Raw genomic sequence first — 24745 nt, 5'->3', positions numbered from 1 at the left:
AGGCGTCGTTCGTACGGCTGTGGATTACCCGGCCCCGGGGATCAAAGCGAAACAGATCAGGCAGATACCGGTTAGCTTCGACTCGAAAGTGACGGCCTTGCCGAGAGGGGAAGGAGGCGCCTTCGAGACGTGATTGTTATACAACCAGACGAGAGCTGAGAATTGGTGCACACCAAGCCGTAGCACATTGGCGCAGTCACATCGCACCGTCAGCTGATTCGACATCCAGACTCAATGCGAAACTGCGTTCAGGCGCAAATGCTCTAACTCGAGCCACAGAGGCGCCATTGTCCACGAAACGTAGGTTTGGTGAGCATGATGAAGATTGGACGCGGGGATCGTGCAACATGGATCGATGATCTGCTGCACGATGCACCTGAAGCAGGGAGTTCGCAGTGCCAGTGAGTTACACTGCGTGCAGAATGGCGGCGCCCTATGCCGAAGACGCTGAAAGACGGCACCTTGGCGACAACTTCTCCTGAACACAGTTGGCAAGACCGGTCTGCAATTGCACAGCAGATGACCGGTTCACCGCTCCAACAGCCGGGACCAAGCTGCAGAAGATCGATTCCATCACATGTAGCGGGTGGAGAAGGAGTAGCGGTGCTGGGTGATAACAGCATAGGCTAAAGGGTGCATGGAGCAGGGACGCACCCCGCATGAGGGGCCGAGCAGTGGATGGTGGGCGATCAGTCATTTGACCTGCTCGCGGAAGCTTAGCCCCGACTGCGGGGTGTGAGTGGTCGATTATTCTGGAGGATTTGCCGCAATGCGCGACGTTGCCAGGGCGGCGGCGCTCGTGCGTGCCGCTGCAGGAGACGCTCGGATTATGCGGCACGGACGGAGGGTGAGCACGGCGAGGGCAGGGCGGCTGGCAGAATGCGATGCAGAGCAATGGCAATTGCCCGGTTTGCAGTCATGACGACAGTAATGCGGTGGCTGGTGGTCTGAGCGACGAGTCAAGCGGGCGGGGCTGGTGGATTGGCGGGCGGCAGTGGCGGAGCGCCACGGAGCTTGTCGTTGGCTGTCATGGCAGCTCGCCTGCAGGGATGGCAGGGCTGATGGGGCAGCGTGGGAGGCCCGGCGCGACGACCAGAGGAGGCTGGGAGCTGGGCCGGTCGCATTGAAGGCTGCCTGCTGCTTACGACGCACCCACGTTATGAGCAAAGCCGGCTGCAACGCTAGGCCGGCGGCTGGCGATGGGGCTGATGGGTGATGGGCAATGGGTGCTTCGCCAGGGTGATTGCACGCCTGGTTGACGCCACAGCGACGGGCAGACGCGGCTGCGGCGATCGCGGATGCAGCTCGATCAGCGCACCGTATCTGCGCGGCTTGGTTAGCGGATTTGGCGAGCTCGGCTTTGGAGCATACGATAGTTATCTTGGGGGAGCGCGCAAGCAGCGACGGTGCGTGGACGATGATGTCGAATGACGATAGAGGTGAAGATAAACGTTTCACAGGCCGCCGCGCTGCCTGTGTGCGGGCGCAATTTGACGCCGGCTTCGGGCGCCCGTGCTGCCGGCGGACGCGACGCGCCAACGACACGTCCACCCCATCAACGCCGCGTCTCAAGCCCGCCCAAAGCACGATGCTACCGGCCCAGTGGCGTCATAGCCCCATCCTCCGTCACCAACCGGCCAGCGACTGCTGTCTCGATGCCCCCGGGTGCGTGGCTGAGGGCGCCGCTTCCGGTGCCTTCGACCTTGCCTCTGCTCGCCTTTATTCGCCGGCCAAGCCAGCATCTGCGACAGCAGTGCAGGCAGGAGCAGATGGCCGGACGACGGATTGAGTGCTGACGACGTCCCTGAGAATGGCGCCAACAACAATGGTCCGCAGCGGAACCACCGACCAGCCGCCCGTCACCTGTCAACCGGCGGCCAACCATGGTAGCCGTTGGCCGGTTGCCCTGCGACTTTTTTTGGAGCCGCACACCAGCACTCGACAGCGCCACAAAGCGCACGACCCTGCTCCCACCACGCCGCGCACCCAAGCTGGCAATGGTCCGCTAGCCCAAACAGTTGCTATTCTTGCTGATGGCAGGCGGACGAGCGGCAGCGGTTCCCGGCGCACGCAAGCCACGCATTCTGGGCGCTCGAGCGGCTGCACCCGTCAGTCTGAGGATGAGACACGCGGATGCGGCGTGAAGGAGAGGATGCTGCCCCCGGCCACGCCTGGTCATGCCATTCGCGTGCGATGCGAGGGGGCTGGTGCTCAGAAACAATGTCTCTTTGTCCGCCGGCCCCCGGGCCTTGGGCGGCTTGCACACGGCTAGGCCTGGGCGATCGCATGCCCTACCCCACAGCCTTTGCTGCTTGCGGTTTGACGCCTGCGAAAAGTGGAGGGTGTCTCCACGCGCATCTGGTCAACCCAGTTGCCAGCTCTGCCGCACACACCTGACGTCCATGTCATTGCCGCGCACCGGCCAGCTGCTCCAGCCATCTGCCACTATGCATACAAATAGCTCTGCCCCTCCCATGCATTCCGGCGCCCCCCCAAATCAACACTCCGCCATTTGCAACCGTCGCTCCAGTTGTTCAAAAGCCTTCGCTCTGCTGGCCCTTCAAGTCTCGACCATCGTTAATTAACCTAATACCTCCCTAATCGGTCCACTATGAAGTTCGCTCTCGCTCTCGCTGCCGTTGCCGGCACTGCCCTGGCTCTTCCCAAGGCCCAAGGTGTCACCGAGGACCTGTCCCCCACTGCTTCCGCTCCCGCTGGCTGCGAACCGACCTGTAAGTCTCCGATCCACAGCATACAGTGACTGGTGTCTAACTGTCCCAGACGCCGGCAAGTTCAGCATTACCATCGTCAACGCGACCACGGCCAACTCGAAGCGCGATTTGCTGCCCCGTCAGGAATCCGGTGGCGCCGCCAACACCCTGTTGGAGCTGACCCTGGCCGACGGCAAGTTGACGGACCAGGAAGGCCGCACTGGCTACATCGCCAGCAACTACCAGCTGCAGTTCGACAAGCCCCCGCAGGCCGGCACCATCTACGACGATGGCTTCAGCGCCTGCTCCAACGGCTCCCTCGCTCTCGGTGGCTCTGCCGTCTTCTACGGCTGCACTAGCGGCGAGGGCGCCACCCAGTTCTACAACTTCTACGACCGCAACTGGGGTTCTCACTGCTCGCCCATCTACATCGAGATCATCAAGGGTTCATCATCCAGTGCTGCTGCTACTCAGGCGTCTGACGGTCAGCCCGCCGCTACCTCCGCCGTGAGCATCCGCTCCGATGGCCAACCCATTGCTACCTCCGCCGTCCCTGTCCGCAGCGACGGCCAGCCCATTGTCACCTCCATTGCAACCGGTGTTCCTGTTCGTAGCGACGGTCAGCCCATTGCCTCGTCTATCGCGACTGCGGCTTCTTCCGCCGATGGTGTCCCCGTCCGCAGCGATGGTCAGCCCATCGCCTCTTCTATCGCGACTGCGGCCTCTTCCGCCGATGGTGTCCCCGTTCGTAGCGACGGCCAGCCCATCGCCTCCTCCATCGCGACCGCGGCCTCCTCGGCGGACGGTGTTCCCGTTCGCAGCGACGGTCAGCCCATCGCCTCCACCATCGCCACGCCCAGCTCTGCTGCTGGCACTCCCGTTCCCGTCCGCTCCGACGGCCAGCCCATCGCGACCTCGATCGGCACCCCGGTCTCCACCCCGACCCCCGTCTCGATCCGCTCGGACGGCCAGCCCATCGCGACCGGCGCCGCCACCCCCAGCTCTGCTGCTGGCACCCCTGTCTCTACCCCCACCCCTACCCCCTCGCAGTACACCGGTGATGCCGACCGTTTCTCGGTCCGCAGCGGTTTCGCCCTCGTGGGTGCTGCGGCTGTCGCTGTCGCCATGTTCTAAGCGCATGAAGGCGATTTGCGATAGAGTTGGATATTTCGCTTCTTAGCGATCCTGTTGGAATCACGGCTGCTTTCCGCTTAACCGTCGAAAACGCCTACTGCAGGACCGCGCTGTCCATATTTTTTCTTTGCATTTTACAATTTGGGCTTCCAAGTTTGAACAAAAGGTTACCCCTAGTCGGTGGGACTATTTTTTATTTCTGAGCATGACGATTATCACGATCATTTTATGTGGAAACAACGGGATCATTGATGGATGAGCAAGCATAGCATCGGCATGCATTAGTCACTAGTAACTGCTCGCATTTAGTAGTTCGGAAGACAAGCAGTGGAGAGTTGTAGTTCAGTTGCCTCTGTCAAGCAGAGGCGTAATCCTAATACCACGAAATTTTTACCTTCCAACATGATTTCCCAAAGTGATTTGTGCTGGCGCTGAACATTGGGCTTGACAAGACGTTCACTTTAACAGCGGCAACTTCCTTGTCTTGATGCAACGAGGAAACCCCTGCCTCGGTCCGTCAACTTTGAGCTGGTAAGACTCTCTCGGTTACACCCGACAAGATTCGATAAAAACCAGGAATTCCGTTAGTAGAGAGCCAAAGTCTCAGATGCTGCAATTCGCTTCCCATTCCTCTGTTCACTGCTGCGCAGCGTAACGGCTTTTGCACTTCCTCCCACACTCTCTTGGATGGTTTGATGTCAACGCAGTAGAGGTCTGCGTGGGATCAAGTGACGTTCGCCCCGTAAGGCTGCATGTCGCATTCCACAACAACCAAGGATTGCGCATGAGCGAGCGTCGTGGTCGCTTCGGCCAACTCGGAATAGGATTCTTTTCCATTTTGGCTAAATTCTGTCTTTCAGGATGTTGTCGCTATTTGAATAATTCCTTTCCCCACAGAGATATCGCGTGTAATTGGAAGGCCACTTTCAACGGGTAACAGTACATTGTCCGCTCTCCTTCATGTCCTCATGCCCCCCTTCCACTGCAAGCACGAGTCCTCCTTTATCTAAGCTTACGGATTAAACTTAAACTTATTGTTTTGTCTTGTCGCGTGGCTGTGCCGCGTGAAACAAGTAGATCTTCATGGCTACAAAGAATTGAACAAAGGCTTACTCGACCCCTATCCGCAACAGCCGGCAACTATGCACCCATATTGAGGGTTTGAACTTCCTCCAAATTCCTCGGGTAAAACTACATGAAGTGTGGCAATTGAATTGCGTGATGTCAGAGGTGTGTAGTACAAGGATTTTGTGCAGGATAGGATTTAGTGGCGGCGATGAGATTCGAGAATGACCCAGACAGGAATCGCCGCTGCGCACATGGTGGAGCATTGTCCTCCCGATTTTCTGGTGTTGTTTCCGTTTACTGTGGCAAAGGTTGATGGGAGAATCATGTCGGGGTCAGCGTCCAATCTGTTTTCAGTTGCACAAGTGAGATGTCTCGATGCAAGCAGATGCGGGAAGCTTGGGGAATGATACGTCGCCGGAGCGCGTGCATGTCAGATTGAAGTTGATGCGACACTGAGCATTTGCAAGGTCCATACTTCACGGTAGCACAATCAGGTGTGGTGGTGTGGCATTGTGCTATACTTCTCATCTCATTAACCATACTCATTAGTTCATGTTAGTGTCGAATCCAACCGTCGTCTCTTCCCACGCCGTCGAAAATTAATCATTAAACCTTCCCCTTTTCGACTCAGTATTAACCAAGAACCGTCCATCATTACCCAGTCCTCCGTCTATTTTTTTTTCTTGGCGGCCATCATTAATCAATGGTTTCCTTTTCAAAAAGCCATTTCCAAACTCCAATAGGTTGCTGAATAGAAGAAGAAGAAAGTTCGAAGAGGGGCGGTGTTCATTAGAAAGGACCGATGACCGGGCCAGAGGTGACGGCGACCGGGATGGGGGACTTCTGCTTGCTCAACATGCCGTCCAGGTCACAGTGGATGCCGGTGGTAGGAGCGCCGGCGATGCAGGTGAGCCAGGAGTCGTCAGAGGCGAAGTTGTTGGCCTCGATCGAGACGGAACCGGTATCGGCGGAACTGCGAGGGGACGTTAGTCAACATCAAAAGGGGTTGGTATGGATACGGAAGACTTACGTCTCGCCGGTGATGCGGCCGACCTCGACGGTGAACTTGGCCTCGGTGGTGAAGTCGGTGAACTTCCAGCCAACGTTCTCGTTCTCGCATGCGTTCCAGTCGACGGGGTGGGTGCCGTTGGGCCAGCTGGCGGTGCAGGTCGTAGACTCGGCGCTGGCGTTGACGGCGCCCGACTGACCGGGGTACTGAATGGTGAGCTCGATGGTGCTGTTGAACTCGGTGCCGGCGGGCCAGGAGCCGTCGGCGATACCGCTGTTCTTGCCCATGAAGTGCGTCTTCAGCGTCGAGATTTCGTACTGGGTGGCCGAGACGGTGCGGTGCATCAGGGTCGGAGCGGCAGAGGTGAGGCCGCCGAGGCCGAGAAGGGCGAGGGTGACGAGTTGCATGTTGGGGGAATTGCTTCTCGGTAGGTGTCGCGGAGATGGGATCGGAGGCTTGGAGGGGAGTTGAGGAAGCAGGAAGGGTGCATGGTCAAGGAAGAGCAGAGTATTTATGGTCCAGCAGAAGAAGGGTCGGGCAAGCCGGTCTAGTGGCGGTGCAGGCCCAATGAGGGTCCAGAGGTGGTCTGCTGATGCGGTGTGGCAGCATCATGGGAAGCGGCGACGAGAGGGTCCACCCCGAAGGAGCAATGGCCAGCAGAGCGGCCGCAAGCGCACCCACGTCACCCAAGGCCCCAAGACCCCAGTCACCTTTTTAGATGCCTGATAGCGCACTCGGATCCTGCAGCGCCACTCCCGCAAGTTTCCGGAGCACACGGCCAGGCCGATACAACGGCTGCTGGTAGCGCGGACGGCCCAAAGCAGTGACGGCGGTGGCACGGCACCCGCATCGATGCAGCTCCTTCCCGAGAGCCGGGGGGCTCGTGCGCTGGCCGTGTCTTCTGTATCGTGCAGCTTAGCCATGGAGCTTGTCACGGTGGAGACGCCAACACGAGGGATACGGGGTACAGCCCTCAGCTGCGGTCGACGCCATCTGCTGGGGCGCAATGCTGTCAATCATACTTTGTGTCTTCATCAACTGATGCGGACCTGCAATTTGACTGGGGCCAGCGTCCGCGAGGAAATAAAAACGATTGTGCGAAGCGTTGAGCGCCGATTGGAAAGAAACGGCCCAAAGCGGAAAGGATGGGCAGCATCGTATCACGCCAAACAAGCTTCCCAGGTAACAACGGTCCCTTGGCTGGAGTATACGCCGGAGTCCCCAGCCTCATGATTTTCTGTGATGATCTCCCGACAAGCTTGTGGGTCCTCCCCAGCCGCTTATCGTTTTCTCCAATCCCCATCTCTCTGCCAAATACATAAGTGGACGAGACGTGGATGCGTCCGGAAAATCTCCGACGTGCAGCCAACAGGCCAGTGGCCCAACCATCATCAACCCGAATGCTCCGACCGCTTCCAGAACGTGGACCACGCTGCCGGCACGCGTGTGTACGCGCCGAGGAGAAATCGGCTGCGCCCCCTTGCTTTGTATGGGACGTAACGTCGCAGGGAAACACCGCTGCACTTCGAAAACGGCGGAGCCGGCGCATTTGCTGGCTGGTGAGTCGTGCCGCGCCACCTGTCATGGCGCGGGGCGAATGACGACGAGTTTGCTGCGTGCGATGACGCAGAGCAGGGCGAAGGTCGCCGGCCCGAAGATGGGCTGCATCGCAGCGTTGCTTTATCGGTATCGGGGCCAAGAAGTGGGACGAACGCGTTCGTGGGAGCTTGTGCACCGCCAGGCACCTCGCGTGCGTGGGCTGATCCGATTGCCGCCATGTGAGACTGTCCGAATAGGGACGGGGAGAACCTACCTGGGGCAATCACACCACCATCAACCACCCAGCTGTGCGCGACGTTTCAGGAAGAAAGCCGTTGGAACGCCTCGTGCTGAGCCGGGTTTGTGTCTAGCGCCCCTGCTTGCAGCCGGTGACCAATCCGAACGAGACGGTTCTCAGGCCGGATTCACGGGATATTGCTATCTTCGGCCATGGATGAGGTCCTGGAACATTGGAAGATCAGCCCAAGCTTGCCACAAGACCGGCAGTACCTCTACGACCATCTCCGTCCCGCTGTAGAACCATATCCTTCAGACGCAAGGGCGGTTGCGGTGTAACCTCACGTCAGCATGTTAATCAATCCAGTTCATCTAGAAGCTGGAACCCCGGGTTTCAGACGCACGGACGCTTCGTTTTATTTATGGACCTCTGAATTCAAATCATGAACTCCTCCCCGGCCTTCCCGCTGAGAGCCACGGCGCAAGGCACGCCTAATACCCCCAAGAATTAACACAGAGTCGTCATCCGTCATCTCCACAAAATCCGAAAAAGCCGTGCATGACAACGGAGTGAAAAGGAAAAACAGTCCTCATCTTTTCAGCAACCCATTCAAGCGACCGGACTCTCTTGCCCACCCTCACACGTCAACCCAGTACTCGAACACGCGACTCCCAGCGCGCCCGAGCTCTCGCCCACCCAGAATTTGTACTCGCCGTCGACGTCCGGCACGACCCAGTTCTGGCTCACGACATCCCAAACGCTGACGTCCTTGCGCGTCAGCGTCAGCGCGAGCGTCTCGCTCTCACCGGGCTGAAGCGTTGCTGTCTTGCCAAAGTCCCTCAGCTGGATGACGGGAGTGTCGTACGAGCTTCCTTCGGGGTACTGCACGTACAACTGCGCCACGGCCTTGCCGGGGGCGGAGCCGGTGTTGGCCACGGTGACGGAGACGTTAAAGGCCGCGTCCCACAGCGCCGGGTTGCCGCCCTGGGCACCGCCAGCCGGGACGCCGGCCTTCTGCTCCGTAGAGTAGCCTTCCGGGTAGGGGTAGTCAGACGAGTTGCGCTTTTCGTACGCCGAGTTTGCCTCGGACTCGGACAGCCACGAGTAGAGGTAGCGCCACACTTTGTCGAAGCCCTCGGGCGCGACGGCTTCGCTGGGCTGCGGGATCTCGGTCGAGTACGACGGCGTGCTGCCCTTGGCGGGGCGCGTGGGCGGCGTGGATGTAAGCTCGACACCGGCAGCAATGGTGGCCGAGTAGTTGAAGCTGGTGTAGCTGAGACCGTGGCCGAAGGGGTAACGAGGCGCGATCTTCTGCTTGTTCAAGTAGCGATAGTCGATGTAGAGACCCTCGGAGAAGGTGTCCTGCGGCTGGCCGAGCTCGAAGCCAACGATGCCAACGCTATCAGGGAGATCATCTTCCTTCTTGACAATGCTGTACGGTAGATGGCCGCTGGGGGACTCGTCACCATACAAGACGGTGGTAAGGGATTCACCGGCTTCTTGACCAGGCAGGTGCTGGAAGAGGACGGCTTTGACGGATGGCAAATCAATCCATTCTTCGACAAGGATGGGACCCACAGTCTGGACGATGACGATGACATTGTCGTACTTCTCGGCAGCTTTTTGGACGAGCTCATCACCATTGTGCCAGACGTTTAAGCCAGAAGAAGTGCGGTCCCCAGGGTTGCCTTCAACGGACAGATAGTTCTCACCGGAGTCCGAAGTGACGAAGACCAAGGCAACGTCTCCATCGTTGACAACAGCGTCGGATGGGAAGCTATCAGTGTTATAGAAAGTGACATTGTCGGCTCTTGAGTTCAATGAATCCATCGGCGAATCCAGGTAAGGGAAATCAGCAGTACCAGAGCCCCAGCCCATGCCAAGCGTGCCCTTGTTACAAGCCTTGTCAGAGCATGAGTTGATTCCATCAGGGTTCTTCTCAGCAGCAGTTCCAAAGACCTTTAACGGCGTGCTCTCCTTGAGAGGCAATGTGCCGTTGTCGTTCTTGAGCATGGTGACGGCCTCCGTAGAGATATTCCTGACAACAGCAGCGTGGTCATCCTGGACATCGACGAACTCATTCACAACCCTTGTCGGCGAGATCAGGGCTCCAGGGTAAAGGAGGCCTTCCGCATCTTCGGTCCAAGTGGAGAAGTTAATATCCGGATAATCCTGGTCTTGGCCAACTTGGTACCAGGCGGCGACGATACGGGTCGCCATGTCGTTCAACCTGTCAACGGGAACCGAGCCGTTGAGAACAGCCTCGGTGAGGTGGAAAGCCCACCAGGAGTTACCGAACAAAGGAATGGTCGGGTCGCCGGGCATACTCATGTCAAGGCCGGCCAAGGCAGCGCCGGCACCAGAAATCTGGGCGAACCAATCGCTCATGATGAAACCCTGGAAGCCAAGCTCATCTTTCAAGAGGTTGTTGATGAGGTAGCTGTTTTGAGTGGATGCCGACCCGTTGACAGCATTGTAGGCACCCATGACGGAGACGACACCAGCACGAACACCCTCGGCAAAAGGCCAGAGGTAGATTTCGTGCATGGTGCGGTCGTCAATGTTAGCACTGATACCGGGCTGGAAAGGATTGTACCTGCTACATGTTAGCGAGGTCGGTGCTGTGAGAAGGCGAGGGCGCTGCCGTCTTACATGCGGTACGACTCCTGCTCGTTCCCAATCAAGTGTTTGATGGTAGCCATGACGCCTTGGGCCTGCACGCCCTTGATCGTCTGAGCACCGCCAACGGCTTGCAAGACGGGATCCGCGCCGAAGCCTTCCCAGTTGCGGCCACCACGGGGCTTGCGGCCCAAGGGCCCAACGGTTGGGCCAAGGTGCACATTGACACCTTTGCCGCGGAACTCCTCGCCAATGGCCTCTCCGCGAGCATACATCAAATCCTTGTTCCAGGTGGCACCGACAGTGATACCGGGTGTAAAGGCGGTGTTGTTCTCGGTACCCTTGACCCCAAGGGCTGAGTCCTGCAGGCAAAGCTGCGGGAATCCCAGACGGGGAGCGCTGCCGGTGTTTCCAACGCAACGGCCTACTCTGTGGTCAACATGGAACCATGCTCAGGACGCACTTTTGACCTACCCATAAAATAGCCTGTGCCAACCGTGACTGTTCACACGTTAGTCCAAGAGCAATCAATCAGCGGAAGACTGGTGGCCGACGCACTGTTCGTCTTCTCAGCAAGTGTCATGTTGGAGACAAGCTCGGCGGCTTTCGCATAGCTCGTGCTCCAGTCCTCAGTCCAACCCCCGTAAGGCGTGGGATACCAGGGAGCGGCCACATAGCCATCGGGCACGGCGGCATTGGTGGAAACGGTCTGGTTTGCAGCTTGGAAAATCGAAAGAAAGTAGTCATAGCGCGGGTCGCTCGGCAGACTCTGAGCGGAAGCTCTGCTGGGGAAGAAAGGAAGGGATAGCAGAGAGGCGAGAACGAGAGGCTGCGCAGAAGCTGCGCCAATCAAGAGAGAGACGGACATGGCTACGAGCACGCTGATATGCGAAGGGGCACCGCTGCGCTGGAGAAGAGAACCAAACTGGGAGCAGGCGGGGCAATGGTTTCCTTATAGCAGGCAGACTCGGCAATCGGAAGCAGGTGGTCCTGGCCAAGCTCGCCAGTATAAAGAACCGGCGGCTTGGAGACTTCCTTAGCGCAGGTCGATGGCTCGGCTGGAGCGTCTCCTGTAGATCCAGCGGGCAGGAGCCAATGGCACGCGGTTGCGCAGCGCAAGCGAGTAGGGACCAGGGTGCCGTATACGGGAGCAGGTCGGGCGGGAGTTCGGAGAAGCTGCCATAACGGCGCAAGCAATCTCGCTATGCCCATCGTCCATGCTATTTACGTGGGTAGGCACGGCCCGCGCTGGGGCCCGTCGGCCACGCGACCATGTTGAAGCTGCTGACGGGCGCCGTTTGGGAAAGGGTGTCGCGAGAGCTGGGCGAGGTCAGCTCAGAACCCACGCGGGCGGATGATTGGGCCGCGGGGCCGTTGCCGGAAAGCCGTTGATGCGTGGCTGCAGGAAAGGGGGGAGGCGAGAGGCGAGAGGAGAGGCGAGAGGCCAGCGACGAAACGCGGTGAAGGCGCCCCCGCACCGAGTCAACGTCGCGGCACGCGCCCGTGCTCGGCCTCCGCATGGCGACGTTGTCCAGAAGGGAGAGTTGTGAGATGAAGGACGGAAGCAAAGGGAGCAGGAGCGCATTAGCCGAGCAGCTCGCATGACGTCACGCGCTGAGGCCTACCTAGGTCGGTACTTAGCTGCCTCCGTACGATTACAGAAACCCAACATCCACCCGTACTTGGACAAGAGGGTTCGCATGGCCGTTCGTCCGTCATTTATTTTTCTTCATTTGTTTATTTGGGGTTTACGTTCTTTTAGAGTCTGAGACTATGAAAGCTAAGCTAAAATCTAGAGAATCGAGTACGCTAAGAGGGGGGATTTTAGCTCGAGGTAGATACCTACAAGGAATGTTGACCGATCGTCCGTCAGCCATGCCTCTCTGTCCGCGCTACCGGGTTGATCGACGTTCGAGAAATGAGATGAAGATCTAACCGACATCTGATCGCTCCAGCTGCGTGCTGCTTTGGGCCGCTGCACACGTGTCGGCCTCCGTGCTATGTTTCAGTTCTTTGCTGTTTTAGGTGCGCATTGCGAATCCTCGCTGGGTCCGCTGCTGCGACCGAGACACCGTTTCTCACAACTTTTTTCTATTGCCTCGCTACTTAGCCGCTACTTCGAGCTGTTCGCGCATATCCCAGTCCGGCATTGAGAAACCAAACCCCGAAAATCGGCCCTTGCAATCTGTTCCTTGCCACATTCGGTCTTTGCCTGTCTTCGCTGCCTCCCAATCCCCGAGTGCAACAAGGAAATCCGTCCATCTACTCCTGGGAAGACCGGGCCCTCCCCTTACCACGTTGGAGCGTGACGGTGATGGTATCGTCGTCCCCGTCGAGGAGTCCCCTCTTACCCACTGTCTTCTCCTTGCTCTGTCCATAACTGTGCTCATCAGCCCTGGCGTCAGGGCGGCGGGCAGACACCATGGCAGCCTTCTTTTCCAAGAAAGCCACTATCTTCTCCCTCTCAAACCAACTGAGTGCAAGCAGCTTCCTGATGAACGCCTCACGGTTCTTGTCGTTGTTCCTGTCCTCGTAGGAGTAAGGGTACGAGCCATCGCCAAACCACAGCTTCCCCAGCGCCATCGTTTTGGCCTTGTCATCTGCACTGTCAGATATGATGTCCTTTTTCTTGAAGAACGAATCAATGATCTCCTCCCTCTCAATCTCCTTCAGAATCCTCATATACCAGCCAGAGGGCTTGCGCATCAGCGCCTCGTAGCTCGGGGGCTCAGCCACCTTGCTGTCCAAACCTTTCTGCTGCGACTTCATCGCAGGCAGCATATCCTTGGTCTTAGGAGCAGCGGAGGCGTCGCCGGTGGAAGGGATGCCAATAGGATATCGGCCAGTCATATCAAGACCCTGGTCGTGGCCGTCACCTGTAAGCTCAGCATTGGAGGAGGTCGTGCGGTGAGAAGCGTCCAGAGCGTCAAGGACAGAGCTGTCAACCTCGCTCTGGCATTTCTGGATCAAAGGATAGCCACGACGACTGTTGCTCATGGGATCATCATGGCACATTGTGCGAAATCCACCATCGCCAAGTGCACTCAAGCGCCGGGGACCAGCTTTCGCCCTCTTGGGAGGAGTAGGTACAGCGACGCCTGCATCTACAGGCTTCTTGTTAGTACCCCCTTTAGCCGTGGCGGTTTTGTGTGCGCGGGAAGACCTGTCCGGCTTGAGCCAATTGATCTTGTTGTCCAGTCGGCTCTCCAGACCCTTGATGAGCCTCTCTGCCGAGGCCTTGGAAGCCTCCAGACTCCTGATCGTTTGCATGATAACCGAATCAGTATCGAGCTCCTTGTTCTCGTAGATCTCGCCCCACATCATATCCCAGATCTTATCCCAGATCTCACCCGGCCGTTCAATCAAGGTCCGGTACTTGGCCACCGCAACATGTGACTTGTTCATGTTGTTCTGCTGTTTCGAGATATCCGCCCCCAGTGTGCTGAGATTCTCCGACAGTGTCTTGACTATCGCCTCTTGTGTCTTGAGCGTCGCCTCTAGCGTATTGATCGTCGCCTGCTGCATCTTGAGTGTGGCGTCCAACTTCTCCGTCTTCGCAAACATCAAACGGAGCTGCGACGAATAGAACGCGGTAGAGGTATCGTCCTGTGTCTTGAGCGCTTCCGTCTTTAACATGTGCTGACGGAACTCAGGCGGATTTTGGAAGGGGAGGAAGCTGTCATTCTTGGTGGACTGTCCACCAAGCTGGTAGTTGTGGAGGCCTTGCCCGCCGATGAAATTGTGAAGCTCATTGTCGCGGCGGTCGGACTGGCAGCGCAATTTGAGTGGGACGATCGAGTCGGCTGTGGCCATGACACCGGGCGAAAGCTGGGTGCTGTCGCTGGAGGGGGTGCTTAAAGAGTATATACTCGTAGCGTGGCGCGGCATGGAGGTGACGTGGCGGCGGTCGTCCAAGTCCTTGTCAAAACCGTACAAGTCCTTGAAGCAATCGTCCAACTTCTTGTCACCAGGCTCAAAGCGACCGCTGTCCGTAGGTGCCATCTCAGAGTTTCGGGGGCTGCGTAGACGAGGTGAAGGGGAGGGCGACAAGTTCGGGTAGGCGACCTGCTCACGGAGACGGGCAGGAGGGACCGCACCACGCTCGAGCTGAAGTGAATTGTCATCCATGGCGGCACGGTTGGTTGTGCAAATATCCTGGACAGCGGCATTAGCAAGACCGGGCTGTTTCTGTATGCTGAGAGGAAAAGGGCGTCGAAGGTCTCTCTGGCGCCCTTGAAGTAATTGAGTCGCGCTACAGCAAGGCTCGTTCTCTTGAGTAGCCACAAATTCAGTGGTATGGACTTTGCGATTCAATGGCACACAGAAGGCGTTATGGTGCTTCAATGCTTCGTCGGTGATATGTGTGCAGCACTCGGGCCTGCTTGCCTTCTGTTCGGTCTTCTCGAGATGCTGGGCGTGGGTCGGATCAGCACTACAGCAGGTGAAGCTGGTTAGCGGGGCCCACTTCAGTTGTTTGCGGTTTGTTGACCTTACCTGCGGCCGACCGGCTTCTTGCGCGTCATGGTAGTTGTTTGCGAAAGTGTGTTTGGGTTTGCTTGAGTGCGCAGTTTGATAGGTTGGCTGGAGATTGTCTGGGGTTGTAAGGCTGAGGTTGGGCGGCGGTGTGGCCAGAATAAGAGAGGCATTTAGGCAGCGGGAGAGACGCGGCGCCAACGAAGCTGGAAAGAGACGGGATGGTAACCAGATGCGCTGTCACGTGTCGGCGAGAAGTTGCAGTACCCTTAGCCCGCGCACGGCATTCGACAGCGCTGTGGCCTATCGGCTGTGCCTTCCAGCTCTGGGATACGCAGCTTCTCTCTTCGTCCAAGACGATTGCTTCGCCAGAGACTGGGGCGGGCGGAACCACAGTGCGGGGCACCAGCGGCCGCATCGTCACTTCCAGAATCGATCTAGCTGGTCTCTGTGTACCCTAAAAGGTAAATTCCCGGCATTCAATATGGTGCAGGAAAGACGGTAATGCAACACAAAGAAATCAAGAGTTCCAGGCAACCAAAGCTTCCACCTCTACCATCCGCCCGCCTTCTCCGCAGCGTTCGGGCCGCCCTTGACCCAGCGGTGTCCGAGTTACCGGCTGTCTGAACATTCAGATGGCTACCCGTGTTGTCTCGGGTCAACCGCATCCTTCCAGCTGTTATCAGTAGCAGTCAAAGGGCCAGGAAACGGATTGCCATAGGAGCCGCCACCACGGATCTCGCGAGAAGCACTGCCAGCCGCGCCGCTGCCCTGACCTAGATAATCAGAAGGACCTAGGAGCCTGCTGTGCGCATCTTCAGCGCGATCATGCCCGCCATCCGCCAATCTCCTCGCGTTCTGATTCGAATTGCCGTGGTGCCTGTAGCTAGGGTCGATGCGACTGTTGCTAGAGAAGAAACTGCTACATGGGTTGCCGGTGCGCTGCCTGAATTCCTCATGACCGCCGGCAGTGGCAGTCTCGTTCTTGGTACCGTTGCTGGAGACAAGCGCAGCGACTTCGGCAGGCGCCTGACTGAACCAGTGCTTGGCGGCGGCGAGCTCCTTCTCCAGTGCGGCGGCCTTGCGTCTCTCAGCCTCCAACTCCGCCTTGAGCCGGCGCACCTCCTCAAACAGAGGGTGGGTAGAGAGGGTGGGAAGGGGCGGAGAGCCGGAAGTAGCGAAGCCACTATTGGCGTCATCGCCGTCTGGAGACTCTCGCGGGTTGCCTAGGCCGGTGCGGGTGTTATTGGGTGAGCCACGGATGACGGCCATGCCGTGGTGGGAGATATTGCTGTTCTTCATTTTGGAAAGGTTTGAGTTGTTGTCGCCTGCGGCGTCGTCGTCGTCGCAGCGACGGGTCAAGTTGTGGCGGGCGTTGTCGGGACCGCCGCTGCACCAGTAATTGCGGCATTAGCACCTGTTGATGGAAATCAGGCAGGGATTTGTACCTACCGGCCAGAGGTATGCTTATCGGACATGTTGCGCAAACCTTGCCAGGAGTGCGGTCGGAGGTCGGAGGTTGGACTATTTTCGGGTGCGTTACAGGAAGAAGTAGGTACTGTAGTGAAGAACGCGGCGGATGCGGTGCTCATAGCAACATCCGCTGGCAACGAAGCCCCGCTAAGTATCGGGGTTGCGTCGCTGCATTCACCAGGTCCACGGCCAAGACCGACCAGAGGTTTGCTTCTTGTGTCCGTTCAATCGAGGAATTGTCCAGACACCTACCTGATTTTTCTAGAACCGCTGTCTTCCGCTTGCCCAACTTAGCCATTTAGATGTTAAGAGAGAAACAAACACGATGGGAACGGATTTGGGCAAAGATATTGCAACGAGAAGCATTGTGTTGAGATTGGCGGAGAACCATTCCTACTATCATTATCACAATCTATGTAAGCCAAACCACATGGTATCTGTCTTCTTCTCTACGACAAAGCCGAACCAAAAACGTAAGAAGGGGCGCTTAACCCTGCACTTCTAGCCCTCCTGTGGCATGGACCGTTTCTCCACTGAAGTAACTTCCATATGGGCTGGCAAGGAAGACGTAAGCGGTTGCACACTCCACCGGCATGCCTGGCCGGTTAAGCGGAGCCTCGCCGACTCCAAGGCCCTTCATGACCTCCGGGGGGTTTCCCTTCGTGGCCGGTTGAAGCGGTGTCCAGCTGTGAGATGTCAGCATTACGAGCTATTCGTGGGATTTGACAGCTGCTCTTACATGATTCCTGGTGCAACCGCATTGACTCTGATTCCGTGCTTCGCCTGCTGCTGTGCCAGAGAACGGGTAAAGGTGGTGATGGCACCCTTGGTAGAGGAGTAGTCAACGAGCTGAGGGTTACCCATGTAGGCAGCGACGGAACTGGAGTTGACGATACAATCGCCGCGCTTCATGTGTTGAAGTGCAAACTTGGTCATGGCGAAAATGGCGAGGATGTTTGTGCGGTAGGTCTTCTCTACGGATTGTAAGTCGATGTCGCGGAACTCATTTGAGATCTCCTGCATCGCGCCTGTGAAAACACATGTGTTAGAGGATTAGTCAGAGGGCATCGATTCGAGGAACATACTGTTGTTGACCAGCACGTTCAGCTTGCCGAAGGCTTGAATGTGGCCATCGACGATCTTCTTGCACTCGTCCTCTTCACGCACATTCGAGGGGATGAGGTTGGCCCGGCGGCCGGCCTTTTCGATTTGGGCCTTGGTCCACTGTGCGTCCTTCTCTTCTTCGGGCAGGTAGACGATGGAGACATCTGCACCCTCACGCGCCATGAGGATCGCTACGGAACGGCCGATGCCCGAGTCGCCGCCGGTGATCAGAACAGCCTTGTCCTTCAGCAGACCACGGCCTTCGTACTCCTTCAGATACGGCTTGCCATCATCGTCCCAGAACTCGAGCTGGGTGAAGTTGGCGGCGGGCTTGAGCTCAGCGTCGAGGCCGGGACCGCCTTCTTGGTTCTGCTCCTGGAGCTCGACGCTGGGGTAGGCGGTGATGGGCTTCTCTTGCTGCGGCATTGTTGCTGGCGTACTGGGGCGGGTGGGAGTGGGAATTGAACTGTTTCTGTGACGGGGAAAGCAGAGGGGCGATGTGCCAGTTATGTAGGGAGCCTACTTGCGCAGTGCAAACGTCATAAGCGGGTAAGAAGCGAAGCTGGCTGCAGGTGGTGACGCGACCAGCCGGATCCTTAGTTAGAAGCGGACCCGTTCCCCTAAAGCTACCTGCCATGGCCACTGCGGGGACGGCTAAAGAAAGGCAGCTGCGGAGGGCAGCGACTTCGGTGCGCAACACCAAATACTACCGTCGATGGAAGAAGTAGAAGGCGGAAACGGAAGAGTTGCGGCTGACGTCATGAGCCGGGGCACGGGCCTCAACTCTAACTGCACCTGCACCCGCACCCGCACCGGCGCAGACTCTTCGCTCCCTGCCGAGCCGCATGCTATCCACGAATGGCTCCCGTCACCCGCTCCAAAACCGCGACTGGTCACCGCGCCACCAAGCGTCGCCGCTTAGATGATGACCCACCGTCGGAGCCCCCGGCCAAACTTACCACTACAATCAACGACCTCCCCGAAGAGCTCCTCGAGCGTATTGCCGCCTATTTGAACATTGTCCCCAAAAAGCACTGGTGTCAGCCTGCACTAGCTGAGAGCTGTGAGAAGCCCCCTCGGAAACAATGGAGGCCTCGCCATTTGCATCCGCTGAGCCTGGTCTCCAAAAAGTTCAGTCGCATTGCAACGCCATTGTTGTATTCTACTTTTGTCAATGATCAGCAGCCGACTGCCCTCTATCAGTTCCTCCACACAATAATCCATAATCCGCATCTGGCAACCCATGTCCGCTCCGTTGTTATCGGCGCCTTTGACGAAGAAGAACTCGCCGGCCAATATCTCGATGACGTCTCCGAGGCCGACTACTACCGCTTCGAAGCTGCGAGGCCCGCCATCATCAAGTGCGCCAAGAAGGTCGATTTTGGAACGCGGAAGGACTCCCGGAAGACTTGGCTTCAACAACTGGAAGCCAGGAAATTCGAGGCAGACGTATCCTTTCTTCTCACCCAAACTCCCAATCTGGAGGTCTTGGACTTGGAGACCTTTGCGTTTGGCCTGCAGGACCTCTACGCTTGCACCTTCAACTTGATCTCACTTGCAGTCCCACACGGAAATAAGAATGGCATCCAGGGCCTTTTCGCCCACCTTCGACATGTCGTACTGTCAGACCAGTCTGAACCTGACAATTTCGAGCCCCACGCCTTCCCCGAAATATTGCACTTTCCTTCGCTGCGAAAATTGGAGCTACGCTTCATCATGGATCGGGCTGATTCATTCTCCAATCTGGAAAAGCGATCATCAAATGCCGAGACGCTTCTGTTTGAGGAGGTAATGGCCGATCCGTGGCTGGCCTCTGACTTACTCGATGCTTGTCGGAAACTTAAACATCTGGTTTACATGTTCGGATCTGGTTTCCCTTTCGGATCTGGTATCATTGACGGTGAAAATGGCGATGTGACCTACTTTGACGACCGATGTTCTGCAGCCTTGGCCCACAAGGATACGCTGGAGACGCTCGTACTACAGACAAAATTCTCTGATGAAGGCTTGGACCCAATAGCGGCTATAGGCTCCTTGAAAGATCTTCAACATCTTCGTCATCTCACCATTAGTGGAGTCCTTCTGTTCGATAACCTAGCGTTGGACGGACCGGCTCCCACTCCTGGCAGTGCCCGTGAACTCCTCGAACGCGGAATTTCACCGTGCGAGCACTTTTTCCCGCAATCGCTCCAAATCCTCGAGATCGAGGTCTACAGCGTGCCGGCGAGAAGGGCCCCATTAGTTCTTTTCTTGTTTGCGAGCATCAAGGAGGGTAGGAAGCATGGGTTACTTCCGGATCTGCGCCAACTAAAGGTCGTCACACGTCCAGAAGAGACTGGCGATTATTGGGACGACATACTTATTGAAGCTGGCAATTCTATCGGGCTCGAGGGTTTTAGTCTTACGAGCTTGTGGAGAACTTGATGATAATGATGGATGATGATGTAGATCCTAAGACGTGTCTGGATTAAGCCAGCGCCCAAGATGCAGGCAGCAGTTAGAATAAGAAAAAAAAATATCGAGAAAGTGGCGTTGACGCGAGGTGAGGGTGCAGCGTGGTGCTCGGCATGTAGATTCAGGCTCCACCAGTCGCGAAGAATATCTACACCGCGCGCTCCAACACCTTCCACCGCCCATCCCTCTTCAACCACACACCTCTTCAACCACACACCTCTTCCACCCGCGACCACCAACCATATCTTCGTCATTCCAACACTCATCCAGCAACCATGCCGTTTTGGAGCCGCCGCCGCCGCGGTATGCGCGACATCGATATTGACATCGCCATAGCTGCCAGGGCCGACCCGAGCTTGCTGGCGCCCTACCATTCCATGCTCAGCAGCGAATTCGGTGCCGCCAGGGCTGCCAACCCCCCCAGTGAAGATTCTCGTCCCTCTACCAGGGCAACCCACGCGTCCCGCGCAGATCCACGTCCTGCCCCCGTCACGCAGAGGCGCCCGGCTTCGGCCCGGATCAGCCAACTGTACGACGACATCGTCCAGCAACTCAACACGATGGCCGCACACAGGCGGTCTACCAGGACCAGCAGCGACGAGAGCGACAAGGCCGACGAAGCCCGGCAGGGCACCACCATGAGCGGCAGGTTCGGTGCGGCCCGCGACCGTCAGCTCGCCGCAGCCCAGCCGAAAGATCTGAACAGGGCTGGCGACGCTGCCAACGTGCCGCAGCCCACGGCCACCAACCGCCCGGTCGGGCAACAGACCATCATGTCCGGCGTCTTCGGCGCCGCCGCTGGGTGAGCAGCACTTCCCCTCTCATCACCGCGTCGAACTGACCAACCGCATAGCGCACGTGCAGCTGGCCGCAGGAGGTCATCGAGCGCCGCCAGCAACGGCAGCAACGCAACGAGAAGCGGTTGTCCGCGCGTCTCCGGCGCCTGCAGCGGCGCCTCTCTCAGGCGCTGCTCAGGCGCCACTGAGCTGGACCGATCCGCCGCCCTTGGTCAGCCGGCCGTCAACGAGCACGACTACATGGAGAAGACCGGCCCCGGCTCCCTGGCCTCCTCCGTGTCCTCGGACGGTGGCGTGTGGATAGCCGGCCAGGCGCCTCGCAGCCCTGGCGAGCGCGGCTATCTGCGCGCCGCCGTTCGGGACATGGAGGACAGGTTCGACAACCCCAGCCGGGGCCCTGAGTTTGTGGTCATGGGAAGGACGATTGGAAGTGCGGTGAGGATCAGGTTTGACGACCTCTAGAAGACGAGGGGGATTTCGAGCGCCTCGTGGGGGGCTGGGGCTACTACCCGGACGTAACTGCGAGAGAACGAGAATGGACGAGAATTTGGGACGAGCTCCTCAACTTCCCCCTCATGCCGTGACTCGAATTTCTATGACAACAGCTCTCTCAATACCCCATGCGTGTTAATATACGCAATACCTTCCTTCCTCCACGTATCATCCTCCACAAAGCTCCCCTCGGCGCTCAACACCATGTTCACTGGCGCCGCCAGATCGTACTTGGGCCAGTACGGAAGCGCCGTGGCCTCGTGCCCACCCGACGTCCCGTTCACCTTCCCGTTAGGATTCCCCATGGCCACGAAGTTCGCATACGCCCTTCCAATCCCCAAACTCAGTTCCTTGTACGCCGGATACGGGCCCAAGGCGCCACTGATGTTCTGAAACGAGAAGACGACGTTGCAGAAGTGATTCGCGCCCGTCGTAGCGCTCGCATTCCACAGCGGCGTGTCGAAGCGGTAGCTCCACACGTCCTGGCCGGCGCCGGAGTATGCCTCGGCCATGGCGCGCCGCGGGGCGACCATGACCAGGTCGCCGCCGATGGCGCCCGAGCGCCGCCACTGGGTGCCGTACTGGGCGAACGGCTCCGACGGGTCAACGTGGAAGGGCGGCTTCGGCGTCGTGGCGTCGTCCGGGTAGAGGGCGAGCAGGCGGCGGATGGTCGGCGGGGACAGGGCGTAGTTGCGCCAGGAGAGCAGGGAGTCGGCAAGGGCGGTCTCGTTGTCGAGGTTGTACTTGAGCGAGAACGACGTGCCCTCGTCCGTGTTGGCGCCGGTCAGGACGGGCACCCTGACGAAGCGGCCCTGCTCCCGCAGGTCCGACGGGTACGCGGGCAGGAAGTCGCCGTCGACGAGCGGGTTCCACACCTGGCTGGGCCGCGCCGCGTGCAGCGCCGCGGCGGGCAGGTCGCGCAGGCACGACAGCGGGTCCGACGCGCCCCAGCAGCCCACGGTGCGCGTGAGGTTCTCCACGGCCGCGTTGTAGTGCGGCAGCGGGTTGAGCGAGGCGCCCGTCGTGCCGCCCGACTCCAGGATCGCCCCCGCGAACAGCCCGTCGTCCCGCCCGCCGTACGCGTGCATCTGCAGCGCGATGCTCTGCGCGCCCGCGCTCTCGCCCCACACCGTCACCCGCGCCGGGTCGCCCCCGAAGCCGGCGACGTTTTCCTGCACCCAGCGCAGCGCGAGCCGCTGGTCGAGCAGCCCCGCGTTGACGCTGCCCTCGGCAAGGAGCTGCGCGGACTGCAGGAAGCCCCAGATGCTGAGCCGGTAGTTGATGCTGACGGCGATGAGAGGTTGGCCGGAGTCTGTCGAGGTTTTGACGATTCCGGAGAGGTTGTATTGCGGGTCGGCCCCCGAGCCGGCGGAGAGGCCGCCGCCGTAGATCCAGACTAGGACCGGCAGACTGGTGTTGGTGTAGCCGCTTGGGCGGACGACTGGGAGGAGTTTATCAGCTTTCCTTCCCGTTCCCCCTCCAATTTGAAAAGTTGAAATGGAAAGGCTTTCGTACTGTTGAGATTGAGGCAATCCTCATCGTTGTTGTCCGTGATGCCCAAGGTGCTCTTCTGCTGGATGCAAGTGTGCCCGTACCTGGTCGCGTCTCTAACTTCGGAAAAGGACGTGTTTAGCGATTGCGGCCACCTGAAACGCAGCTGGCCAATGGGCGGCTGAGCGAAGGGGATGCCGAGGAACACCTCTTGATCCCAGTCGGCCAGGCGACGACCGGCATATGTGCCGTTGATCGTCTTGGCTGTGGGCGTGAAAGAATTATCAGAGAGAGCGGACGCTGCGCCGGCGAGCAGCACAATCACGTTGAACAACCTCATGCTGGTACAGTGACTCACGGCGGACGAGGACTGATGGGAAGTGAAGAAACAGGAGACATAAGTACCCTTCAATGGCCGCGTTTAGACCATCTGCAATGCGGCTAAATCAGTCGGCGAGCGCGAGGAGTGGATGGATTAATTCCTCCAGCAGACATGGCACGCAGCATTTTGCCCGGCCGCCACAAGCGCACAGCCCACGGGGAACACAGCTCGTGCAATTTTGCGGGGGCCAGATGGGACAGATTGTGGGGATATGAGATGCGGGGAAGGTAACCGCATGTGGTCAAGGCGCCGTTGCCGACATGCGAGCTTCCGCTTTCTTATGTTCTCTTAATCTTGCTGTCCGCCTAAAGCCTTGGCGACACGGCTCTCGTGCTCGTATCTCCACCCGGTGATGCGAGCCGTCTGGCGAGCTGTGGGTATGGAGTCTGTAAGGAGACTCGGAGTTGGCACAACTGCCTTGGCATCAGCATGTGTCTTACTTCTATTTTCGTGCTTTAGACCCAGGAACGAAGGAAATTACCAAGTATCATCTAGTATAGAGAATGGAAGTGCCGGTGGAGTTGTTGTGGGGATATAGGGAGCAGTCAGGTACAATATGTCAAGTGTTTCTGATCTTTTGCAAGCACATTGCAAGCTACTCCCTCGATGTCAGCTAGCACGGATATGAAATATATCGTCCTATACATGTAGATCTAGTAGAGTCCTCTCGGAGTAGAGTCCTTGCCGGTAGCATGGCGCAATCAGGGGTTTCGAACCGGGATTCCAAAACAGCGGCAAAATCGTAGAGTATTCCTTGAAGGTGTGCCCGCCCAAGCAGTCTAGACCTCGAACGGGAACAAACTTAAATGGGAATATGAGGATGGACCAGCAAACTGTTTGCTCAAACTACTACAACAAATTGTTAGCTGGTGAGATTCTCATTGCGCCCGGCGAATCAACCATGCCCACTGGCTGCCTGATTTCACGGGTCGGCCTCTGGTCAAGGGCAACAGAAACCGCCCACCATGCCTTATTGGAGATATTTTGTATGCCCGTCACTCCCTTGCGAGCTTTCGAATATAATGGAATGGCCCCTGCGACGCTTATCAAGGTGATCTGACTGTAGAGAGGCTGTCTAAGGATACCAATGACCAGTGCTCACCGTCTGACTGTGGCGGCACGGTACTTTCGTGTACGCTTGGACGAACCAATTCAAGAGTTCAGCTCAAGGTCCAGGTCCCGTGTTCCGCAAGCATAACATTCCTCTCACACGGGCTCCTTATCTAAAAGGGGCTTACTGAGTATGTCCAAGTCGGCCAATAAGGCTGATGCGAGGTTGACCTTGGGGCCTGGACCGGTAAAATAGCATGGCGGGGGATCCAGGTATAAGAGATACCGTTGATATGTATGTTCTCTAAGGCATAGATGCTGGTAGATCGAATCCTGAGGAAGCGGCTGCATCAAACACACTACCTTAGAAAGTCGCCGATTATAACCGAAAGGCCTGTTGAGGCGCGAATTCACTAGTCGGTCCGGTGAGATCGAGGATACGCAGAGTTCTCCGCTGGACTAGATCGTGGTTGCAGGTTCAGTTATGGCACCATTGTCTTGTTTTGGAAAGGGGTGAAGCATTAGTGATCGGTATTGTGGACTAAGTGAAAAGCCAGACTTCGACAGGGCAAATGTTTCTTGACAAAGTTAGCCTAAAGATATCAGGCGGCAACATAATATTATACCAAAGAACTCGACAACAATGAAACTACGGAAACTCATTGTAGAGCCATGGCGGAAGCCACGGCTTCAGAGCCAAACCAACGAAGG

The 24745-nt window shown here is 57.8% G+C and overlaps 9 protein-coding genes across 9 annotated transcripts; 3 read left to right on the top strand and 6 right to left on the bottom strand.

Moving 5' to 3' along the window:
* Window positions 1-2611: 2611 nt before the first annotated feature.
* On the top strand, window positions 2612-3845 carry SLS55_000389 (uncharacterized protein; the record flags this gene model as incomplete). Its single annotated transcript, XM_066771900.1, has 2 exons — window positions 2612-2732; window positions 2782-3845. 2 exons carry the CDS (start codon window positions 2612-2614, stop codon window positions 3843-3845), a joined length of 1185 nt encoding a protein of 394 aa, XP_066637179.1.
* Window positions 3846-5702: 1857 nt separating this feature from the next.
* On the bottom strand, window positions 5703-6329 carry SLS55_000388 (uncharacterized protein; the record flags this gene model as incomplete). Its single annotated transcript, XM_066771899.1, has 2 exons — window positions 5703-5886; window positions 5944-6329. The coding sequence occupies 2 exons, from the start codon at window positions 6327-6329 to the stop codon at window positions 5703-5705; spliced, it is 570 nt and encodes a 189-aa protein (XP_066637178.1).
* Window positions 6330-8308: 1979 nt separating this feature from the next.
* Window positions 8309-11186, bottom strand: SLS55_000387 (uncharacterized protein; the record flags this gene model as incomplete). Its single annotated transcript, XM_066771898.1, has 4 exons — window positions 8309-10295; window positions 10352-10742; window positions 10793-10819; window positions 10877-11186. 4 exons carry the CDS (start codon window positions 11184-11186, stop codon window positions 8309-8311), a joined length of 2715 nt encoding a protein of 904 aa, XP_066637177.1.
* Window positions 11187-12580: 1394 nt separating this feature from the next.
* SLS55_000386 (uncharacterized protein) lies at window positions 12581-14841 on the bottom strand (the record flags this gene model as incomplete). Its single annotated transcript, XM_066771897.1, has 2 exons — window positions 12581-14750; window positions 14813-14841. The coding sequence occupies 2 exons, from the start codon at window positions 14839-14841 to the stop codon at window positions 12581-12583; spliced, it is 2199 nt and encodes a 732-aa protein (XP_066637176.1).
* A 589-nt stretch (window positions 14842-15430) lies between these two features.
* On the bottom strand, window positions 15431-16093 carry SLS55_000385 (uncharacterized protein; the record flags this gene model as incomplete). The annotated part of the gene is made up of 1 exon (XM_066771896.1): window positions 15431-16093. The coding sequence occupies one exon, from the start codon at window positions 16091-16093 to the stop codon at window positions 15431-15433; it is 663 nt and encodes a 220-aa protein (XP_066637175.1).
* A 658-nt stretch (window positions 16094-16751) lies between these two features.
* Window positions 16752-17794, bottom strand: SLS55_000384 (uncharacterized protein; the record flags this gene model as incomplete). Its single annotated transcript, XM_066771895.1, has 3 exons — window positions 16752-16950; window positions 17004-17292; window positions 17350-17794. 3 exons carry the CDS (start codon window positions 17792-17794, stop codon window positions 16752-16754), a joined length of 933 nt encoding a protein of 310 aa, XP_066637174.1.
* A 432-nt stretch (window positions 17795-18226) lies between these two features.
* On the top strand, window positions 18227-19792 carry SLS55_000383 (uncharacterized protein; the record flags this gene model as incomplete). Its single annotated transcript, XM_066771894.1, has 1 exon — window positions 18227-19792. The coding sequence occupies one exon, from the start codon at window positions 18227-18229 to the stop codon at window positions 19790-19792; it is 1566 nt and encodes a 521-aa protein (XP_066637173.1).
* Window positions 19793-20097: 305 nt separating this feature from the next.
* Window positions 20098-21081, top strand: SLS55_000382 (uncharacterized protein; the record flags this gene model as incomplete). Its single annotated transcript, XM_066771893.1, has 2 exons — window positions 20098-20491; window positions 20798-21081. The coding sequence occupies 2 exons, from the start codon at window positions 20098-20100 to the stop codon at window positions 21079-21081; spliced, it is 678 nt and encodes a 225-aa protein (XP_066637172.1).
* Window positions 21082-21212: 131 nt separating this feature from the next.
* On the bottom strand, window positions 21213-22942 carry SLS55_000381 (uncharacterized protein; the record flags this gene model as incomplete). Its single annotated transcript, XM_066771892.1, has 2 exons — window positions 21213-22552; window positions 22627-22942. The coding sequence occupies 2 exons, from the start codon at window positions 22940-22942 to the stop codon at window positions 21213-21215; spliced, it is 1656 nt and encodes a 551-aa protein (XP_066637171.1).
* Window positions 22943-24745: the final 1803 nt, after the last annotated feature.

The sequence above is a fragment of the Diplodia seriata genome (assembly GCF_021436955.1).
Source record: "Diplodia seriata strain FDS-637 chromosome Unknown scaffold_1, whole genome shotgun sequence".
NCBI lineage: Eukaryota > Fungi > Ascomycota > Dothideomycetes > Botryosphaeriales > Botryosphaeriaceae > Diplodia > Diplodia seriata.
The sequence above is the reverse complement of the archived record's forward strand: the minus strand, read 5'-3'. Positions and strand labels throughout refer to the sequence as shown.